This window comes from Ranitomeya variabilis, chromosome 1 (genome assembly GCF_051348905.1).
Source record: "Ranitomeya variabilis isolate aRanVar5 chromosome 1, aRanVar5.hap1, whole genome shotgun sequence".
Classification (NCBI taxonomy): Eukaryota; Metazoa; Chordata; class Amphibia; order Anura; family Dendrobatidae; genus Ranitomeya; species Ranitomeya variabilis.
Genome location: NC_135232.1, coordinates 844,066,261 through 844,075,591, shown reverse-complemented (window position 1 = coordinate 844,075,591; position 9,331 = coordinate 844,066,261). Strand labels below are relative to the sequence as shown.

Sequence of the window (9,331 nt, the reverse complement as noted above, 5' to 3'; positions counted from 1 at the left end):
TGGGGTCTCGGCTACCCCCGGCAGCCGAGACCCCGGAGAAAATCCGACTCTGGGGGGCGCTATTCAGTTTTTCCACAGCGCCGTTAATTAACGGCGCTGTGGTTTAAGTACCCTTAGCGGCCGCCGTTAAAAGGCGTATCAGCGGTCGTTAGGGGTTAAATTGGACATGAAATTGTAAGAATAGCCTTTAGATGGGCTAACAAGCATGTAAAGTCTATCATAATCATGCATGCAGTGAGGAAGACTCAATACTCGGTCTTTTATCCAATATGTTTAGTAAATATTACAAAATTAAAAAATCATGGACATAAAGCTGCAGATTATAAAATGTGCATTAACAGTAGCCTTAAACACAACAAAAACACATAGCAAGTAACAATTCAGGATAGTCATTTTTAAATATATGTACATATACATAATCCATAACAACCTGTTAAGATTTTAAGTGCTGACAGTCATAGCTCAATTGAAATATCTAAGCTACTCAATTTTGCCATAGAAAATTTATAAAAAATAGAAAAAAAAACTCCCTCAAAAACACAAAAGCATTAGCTGCACAATGATACATATTGTCACTTCAAACAAAAAAAAAATTCAATGCTTCTTCAACTAAGTGCTTATTACAGTCTTCTGGATGTTATAACGTAGTGAGGAATTCTTTAACCTGTAAAAAGAAAAGGAGTTCTATTGAGAACAGCCACACCGACTCCATACATTAGCGCTGTGGCAAACCCTTCCACAGCCCCCTTTGTCCATCAGTTAATACACAAGCTCATTAAAGGGAACCTGTCACCCCCAAAATCGAGGGTGAGCTAAGCCCACCGACATCAGGGTTTTTTCTACAGCATTCCGTAATGCTGTAGATAAGCCCCCTGATGTATCCTGAAAGGTAAGAAAGAGGTTAGACTATACTCACCCAGGGGAGGTCCCGGTCCTATGGGTGTCGCGGTCCGGTCCGATGGGTGTCGCGGTCCGGTCCGATGGGTGTCGCGGTCCGGGGCCTCCCATCTTCATGGGATGACGTCCTCTTCTGGTCTTCACGCTGCGGCTCCGGCGTACTTTGTCTGCACTGTTGAGGGCAGAGCAAAGTCCTGCAGTGCGCAGGCCCTGCGCCTCTCTGACCTTTCCCGGCACACTGCAGTACTTTGCTCTGCCCTCAACAGGGCAGACATAGTACGCCTGCGCCGGAGCCGCAGAGTGAAGACCAGAAGAGGACGTCATCCTATGAAGATGGGAGGCCCTGGACCGGACCGCGACGCCCATCGGACCGGACCAGGACCGCCCCTGGGTGAGTATAGTCTAACCTCTTTTTCTTATCTTTTAGGATACATCGGGGGCTTATCTACAGCATTACAGAATGCTGTAGATAAGACACTGATGATGGTGGGCTTAGCTCACTCTCGATTTTGGGGGGGTGACAGGTTCCCTTTAAACCACCTCTTAAAGAGAACTAGTCACTTGCCAAAAAAAAAAGCCTTCATCTATTCCTTTTTGTGCTGCAACACTCCAATGCAGAGATCTTCACATTTGCTTCTTGGAGTGCACTGTAAAATCTGCTTGCTTCTGGGAGAGGAGAAAGCGTGCACCAGAGAAGATTCAGCCTTGAAGGCCAACTGGGCTCCAAGAAACAACCACGAATATCTCTGCAATGGAGTGACATCGCACTAAATGGAAAAGAGAAACAAGATCAGGGGAGCTCAAAGATTTTTATAAGGTATTTAACAAGTGTTTTTTTTGTAAAGCAAGTCTCAAGTTTTAGTAAACTATTCTACATTTGGAGACATCCCATTTTTTGAACAGGAAAGAAGTGAAGTTGCTTTAGTGAAGGCAATTACAAGCTTTCAATAATGAGGGTGGGGGAGACTAGTTATGGTTTTATTTGCAACAGTAAAATTAGTGTGGTTCCACTTTACCTTTTCTATAAGGCACTCTTGCTTCTGTTTATCGTCTTTAAAATCATCATTGACATCAAGGGTCAAAATGGGGATATCTTGCAAATAGGCAAAATCCAGACTGCAAAAATCAAAGTTAGATTCTCATTTACCTAGTTAAAAATGGTTTAAAGAAGTGGTCTACTACTTGGACTTCTTGTCATACTCTTGCTTGGCCCCCAAAACTAAAGCTTATACTCTCCTCCCGTGCCTGCGCCGGTGTCCGCACTCTGACTCCCATGTTGATGAGACACCGGTGACCAATCAGAGCTGGCATCACTGTCCGCGCCTTCTGTCGAATTGAGCAGGAAGAGGAAATCCGAGATCAGCTGCAGCCCCGACTTCCTCTTCATGTTCAATTTGTCCGAAGGCGGGGACAGAGTATAGGCTTTATTATTTAATAGGGGGCCAAATATTTTGATCAAGAAGTGGTTGATCTAGTCGTTGACAACCTATTTATTATTTGAGTAGGACGTCTTATTTCACCAACCTGATGCACTTGGCCATGACATTTGTGTAAAATAGCATTATTAACATTAAAGGAATCAGTCTTGCTGCCATACAAGCAAGTTTTCAGAATTCAGTTATTTGCAGTGTCACAATTTTAACCCCTACCACATCTATGGTGAAGTTGAAAGCAGTTGTATGGAGAGGCCTCTACACAGCATGCTAGGCAGCTGACACCATCTTGCAAGTTCCATTGACTTTAAAAATTATAACTCCGTATATGGCAAGGCAAATCATTGCAGGGTTGTTTTTTGTGTTTGTGCAAAAGTAGTGAAACACAATCTATATAGAATTTGGCATAGCTGTGACTGCACAGATCTGCAAAATAAAGTTACATTGCATTTTTACCACAGTGAAGCTGTTAAAACAAAATCCAAAAAACCTGCAGAATTGCTTTTTGTAAACTTAAGGATAGTCTGCCACCCCAGAAATGCAAACTAAACTAGTGAAAAAAAATTGTTACGGTAAGTTAAGATGGGTTGTTCGGGAGCAGGAGATTGACCCCCTTTCAACATATGCCGACTCCCTAAGGCCTGTCCCACACGTCCAGATAATTCCGGTACCGGAAAAATCAGTACCGGAGTTATCCGTGTCCGTGAGCTCACGTAGGCCATCCGTGTGGCACACGTGCAGCAGCCGTGTGTCGCCCGGGTACCACACGGACCGTGTAGGAGAGACAGCGCTACAGTAAGCGCTGTCCCCCCTGTGTGGTGCTGAAGGCTGCATTCATCTCTTCTCCCCCGCAGCGTTCGCTGGAGAGAAGAGATGAAAGATCAATTTTTTCTAATTTTTTGTTAAAAATCAACTTTGCTGGTGTCCTCCCATTCCCAGTGCGCCGCCCGGCCCCTTGCAGATACAGAGAAATACCTAGCTCCCGCGATGTCTCCTCTCCGCAGCTTCTTCCTGTATGAGCGGTCACGTGGTGCCACTCATTACAGTTGATGAATATGCGGCTCCACCCCTATGGGAGGTGGAGCCGCATATTCATCACTGTAATGGGCGGCACCACGTGACCGCTCATACAGGAGAAGCCGCGGCGCGGAGAGGAGACATCGCGGGAGCTAGGTGAGTATTTCTCTGCATCTGCAAGGAGCCGGGCGGCGCACTGGGGATGGGAGGACACCAGCAAAGTTTATTTTTAACAAAAAATTAGAAAAAAATTGATCTTTCATCTCTTCTCTCCAGCGAACGCTGCGGGGGAGAAGAGATGAATGCAGCCTTCAGCACCACACAGGGGGGACAGCGCTTACTGTAAGCGCCGTCTCCAGCACGGCACACGGACAACATCCGTGTGCGGTACGTGTTTTACACGGACCCATTAACTTTAATGGGTCCGTGTAATCCGTGCGCTCCCACGAACACTGACATGTCTCCGTGCTTTCCAAACGGACACACGGTCCGCGAAAACACGCTGACATGTGCAGAGACACATTGATTTTAAAGTGTCTACGTCAGTCAGTGTCTCCGGTACGTGAGAAAACTGACACCTCACAAACCGGAATCACTGACGTGTGAAACCGGCCTTAGACAGCATTTTTCCCAGAGGAAGGTGGCTGATTAAATTAGCCATCATGTGCATTAACTGCAGCAGAGCTACAACAGCTGTCATGAGTAAGACTGCCTAGTGCAGCCGAAACGTGTTGACTGGGTCATGACAACCATGTATATTTTTCTTTTGTATGCACTATAATTTCTTTTGAAAAATAAAATGGAAAATCCAGTCCTGTTGAGCTGGACTCCATTTTTTTTCTATTTTCCTAGCTGCTAAATAAAGCTGTTCACATCTCTGCAGCATTTAACATGCGCAGGCAAGTCATTCTACGCACGTGGGGTGATCATGAGGTGCCAATGGGTTGCTATGACAACCAGGGATCTGCTGAAGACCCCGTGTTTGTCATTCTAATAGTCCTGTGAACGCAAGCATTTATATGGCTTTCATACAAGATCATGATTCCAGCTACACAAAGCTGATGCACTGCTATGTAAGCACAAGTCAGACGATTGCAGCTTCAAGGTTTAAATATGTAGCAAAAAAAAAAAAAAAAAAAAAAAAACACATTAAGATCACGCCTTTTAACCCAGTAAAAAAATTAAAAAAAAAAAAGAAAAACATTTGGCATCACTGGGTTCAAGAAAGTGATCAAAACAAGATAAATTAATCCAATTGGTAAATTGTGGAATGAGAATTTTGCCGCCTTAACATTGACATACAAGGCAGTCAAAAAAACCACCAAAAAAAAAAAAAAAAAAAGGATTGCCTCTACCCCTAGATGGTATAAGAGAAAAATAAAAATCAGCTAAGGGAACGAAAATATAAGCCCTCACAGCTCCATTTCCTGAAAATTGAACAGCCACACGCACAAATGTTTGGCATCTGTGTAATCCTACTGACCCAGTGAATCGTATTTCCAGGTCAGTCTTAGGGTATGTGTCCACGTTCAGGATTTGGTCAGGATTTTACATCAGTATTTGTAAGCCAAAATCAGGAGTGGGTGATAAATGCAAAAGTGGAGCATATGTTTCTATTATACTTTTCCTCTAATTGTTCCACTCCAGGTTTTGGCTTACAATTACTGATGGAAAATCCTGACCAAATCCTGATGCAATCCTGAACGTGGACACATACCCTTACTGTATAGTGAACATGGCAAGTTAATCACAATAGTGTAATTAACATTGAAATTGCAAGTTCAAAGCACATGTAATTTTTTTGTCCTGTTTTTCAACGCATACATGATAAAATGAATGAGGTCATTGAAAATGACAACTTGTCCCACTAAAAATCAAGCCCTCATAAGGCTATGGAAAAAGAAAATAACCCCATCCGGAAGGGGTTAAACAGTAATGACATGCTGCTCAAGCCATCTGCCACCTACATCACTGCTTACTGTCTATACGGAGTCTTTTTTCCCCCCATTCCAGGAAAACCCCTTAAAATAATCTATGGCAAATGGGGAAATGTGGGCGGTCATTCACAAGGGGCAGAATAGGTTGCTCCTGGATATGGTCTTACCACTAAAAAATAAAAGTTATTTACAGCAAGTTGCACATTTTCCAATGAATTAGGTGACTAAGGTTTTGTTAACTTAGAAAAAAAGGTGGCAACCCATCGAGACTTGAGAATTGTTCGTAAAATGCCAATTACTAGAAGAGGCAAATAAGTAGCTAACCTCATGTTTCTGTGATGGAGCCAGCTTTCATGCTTATAATGAAGTTTCTCCAAATATTCCATAGGAATTCCCTGTTCTTCCTCTCTCCCACGTGAGTAAATTCTGTTTAGGCATCTCTGAAAAAGATAGAACTTTTAACGAAGAAAAAAAAATAAAGCAAAAAAAAATAAAAAATTTACACACTTGCTGTCTTGGAGTTTTAGGGTAGAAAAGTGCACAAGTATATATAAGAATCAAGCAGTACAATAAGGAGAGGCACAAGAATTTACATACACCTTCTCACGCGCTTGGTTTGCATCTATCTCCACCCTTGTCTGGCAGTATGACCGCTGTCAAAGAGAGGGAAGAGTACAAATTGAGGGAAAATAAGCAGGTGTGAAGGTGGATTTAACCCCTTAAGGACCAAGCCACTTTGTAAAATGAAGCTTGGCCATTAATGTACAAATATGACCACTGTTACGGTACTTCATGATGTACCGTATTTTTCGGACTATAAGACGCACTGGACCAAAAGATGCACCAGGTTTTAGAGGAGGAGATAAGAATAATAAAAAAAAAAAAAGTGTAAATTTTTTACTTAATATCCCCTACCCTGGTATACATGGCCTCCCTCATCCCCACCCTGGCGTGCAGGGCCCCATCCTTATCTTGGTATGATTCCTGCCGGCGGTCACCTGTGTCCTCTACTTAAGAGAAATGAATATTCACCCCGCTCCACTCCCATAGGCGTGGAATGCAGTAAATAATCATTTCTCATAAGTAGCCGGCACACATGACCACCCAGCAGCTGAAGGAAGCTGGTGGCTGACACTACACACGCTAGCTATTAAAGGCAATCATTCACTGCCCTCCACACACAGTCACAACGTGGAGAGCAGTTAGTATTCCGGCAGCTGTCTGCGGCTTGTAAGCAGAGCATGAAGTCCCTGCCATGCGCTGCTTACAAGCAAAAAGCAGCTGCTGGCGCCGGAACAAGATGCTGTGAGGGAGCGCAGAAAAGTAATTTTGTTTTAACCCCTTCATGACCCAGCCTATTTTGGCCTTAATGACCTTGCCGTTTTTTGCAATTCTGACCAGTGTCCCTTTATGAGGTAATAACTCCGGAACGCTTCAACGGTTCCTAGCGATTCTGAGATTGTTTTTTCGTGACATATTGGGCTTCATGTTAGTGGTAAATTAAGGTCGATAATTTCTGAGTTTATTTGTGAAAAAAACGGAAATTTGGCGAAAATTTTGAAAATTTCGCAATTTTCACATTTTGAATTTTTATTCTGTTAAACCAGAGAGTTATGTGACACAAAATAGTTAATAAATAACATTTCCCACATGTCTACTTTACATCAGCACAATTTTGGAAACAAATTTTTTTTTTGCTAGGAAGTTATAAGGGTTAAAATTTGACCAGTGATTTCTCATTTTTACAACAAAATTTACAAAACCATTTTTTTTAGGGACCACCTCACATTTGAAGTCAGTTTGAGGGTTCTATATGGCTGAAAATACCCAAAAGTGACACCATTCTAAAAACTGCACCCCTCAAGGTGCTCAAAACCACATTCAAGAAGTTTATTAACCCTTCAGGTGTTTCACAGCAGCAGAAGCAACATGGAAGTAAAAAATGAACATTTAACTTTTTAGTCACAAAAATGATCTTTTAGCAACAATTTTTTTATTTTCCCAAGGGTAAAAGGAGAAACTGGACCATGGACGTTGTTGTACAATTTGTCCTGAGTACGCTGATACCTCATATGTGGGGATAAACCACTGTTTGGGCGCACGGCAGGGCTCGGAAGGGAAGGAGCGCCATTTGACTTTTTGAATGAAAAATTGGCTCCAATCTTTAGCGGACACCATGTCGCGTTTGGAGAGCCCCCGTGTGCCTAAACATTGGAGCTCCCCCACAAGTGACCCCATTTTGGAAACTAGACCCCCCCAAGGAACTTATCTAGAAGCATAGTGAGCACTTTAAACCCCCAGGTGCTTCACAAATTGTTCCGTAAAAATGAAAAAGTACTTTTTTTTTTCACACAAAATTTCTTTTAGCCTCAATTCTTTCATTTTCACATGGGCAACAGGATAAAATGGATCCTTAAATTTGTTGGGCAATTTCTCCTGAATACGCCGATACCTCATATGTGGGGGTAAACCACTGTTTGGGTGCACGGCAAGGCTCGGAAGGGGAGGCGTGCCATTTGACTTTTTGAATGGAAAATTAGCTCCAATCGTTAGCGGACACCATGTCGCGTTTGGAGAGCCCCTGTGTGCCTAAACATTGGAGCTCCCCTACAAGTGACCCCATTTTGGAAACTAGACCCCCCAAGGAACTTATCTAGATGCATAGTGAGCACTTATAACCCCCAGGTGCTTCACAGAAGTTTATAACGCAGAGCCGTGAAAATAAAAAATAATTTTTCTTTCCTCAAAAATGATTTTAAGCCCAGAATTTTTTATTTTCCCAAGGGTAATAGGAGAAATTGGACCCCAAATGTTGTTGTCCAGTTTGTCCTGAGTACGATGATACCCCATATGTGGGGGTAAACCACTGTTTGGGCGCACGGCAGGGCTCGGAAGGGAAGGCACGCCATTTGGCTTTTTGAATGGAAAATTAGCTCCAATCATTAGCGGACACCATGTCGCGTTTGGAGAGCCCTTGTGTGCCTAAACATTGGAGCTCCCGCACAAGTGACCCCATTTTGGAAACTAGACCTCCCAAGGAACTAATCTAGATATGTGGTGAGCACTTTGAACCCCCAAGTGCTTCACAGAAGTTTATAACGCAGAGCCATGAAAATAAAAAATAATTTTTCTTTTCTCAAAAATGATTTTTTAGCCCACAATTTTTTATTTTCCCAAGGGTAACAGGAGAAATTGGACCCCAAAAGTTGTTGTCCAGTTTCTCCTGAGTATGCTGATACCCCATATGTGGGGGTAAACCACTGTTTTGGCACACGTCGGGGTTCGGAAGGGAAGTAGTGACGTTTTGAAATGCAGACTTTGATGGAATGGTCTGCGGGCATCATGTTACGTGTGCAGAGCCCCTGATATGCCTAAACAGTAGAAACCCCCCACAATTGACCCCATTTTGGAAACTAGACCCCCCAAGGAACTTATCTAGATGTGTGGTGAGCACGTTCAACCCCCAAGTGCTTCACAGAAGTTTACAACGCAGAGCCGTGAAAATAAAAAATCATTTTTCTTTCCTCAAAAAATATGTTTTAGCAAGCAATTTTTTATTTTCACAAGGGTAACAGGAGAAATTGGACCCCAATATTTGTTGCCCAGTTTGTTGTGAGTACGCTGATACCCCATATGTGGGGGTAGACCACTGTTTGGGCATATGCCGGGGCTCGGAAGGGAAGTAGTGGCATTTGAAATGCAGACTTTGATGGAATGGTCTGCGGGCGTCACGTTGCATTTGCAGAGCCCCTGATATGCCTAAACAGTAGAAACACCCCACAAGTGACCCCATTTTGGAAACTAGACCCCCCAAGGAACTTATCTAGTTGTGTGGTGAGCACTTTCAACCCCCAAGTGCTTCACAGAAGTTTATAACGCAGAGCCGTGAAAATAACAAATAATTGTTCTTTCCTCAAAAATTATGTTTTAGCAAGTAATTTTTTATTTTTGCAAGGGTAACAGGAGCAATTGGACCCCAACAGTTGTTGCCCAGTTTGTCCTGAGTACGCTGGTACCCCAAATGTGGGGGTAAACCACTGTTTGGGC

The 9,331-nt window shown here is 43.0% G+C and overlaps 1 protein-coding gene across 1 annotated transcript in view; it reads right to left on the bottom strand.

Moving 5' to 3' along the window:
• Positions 1-258: 258 nt before the first annotated feature.
• Positions 259-9,331, bottom strand: part of DCK (deoxycytidine kinase) — a 33,328-nt gene continuing 24,255 nt past the window's right edge. The window contains exons 5-7 of the mRNA XM_077276350.1: positions 5,609-5,724; positions 1,914-2,013; positions 259-664 (exon numbers count right to left, since the gene is read on the bottom strand). Coding sequence (XP_077132465.1) covers positions 638-664; positions 1,914-2,013; positions 5,609-5,724 — 243 coding nt within the window. The 3' untranslated portion in view covers positions 259-637. The remainder of the gene's footprint in view (positions 665-1,913; positions 2,014-5,608; positions 5,725-9,331) is intronic.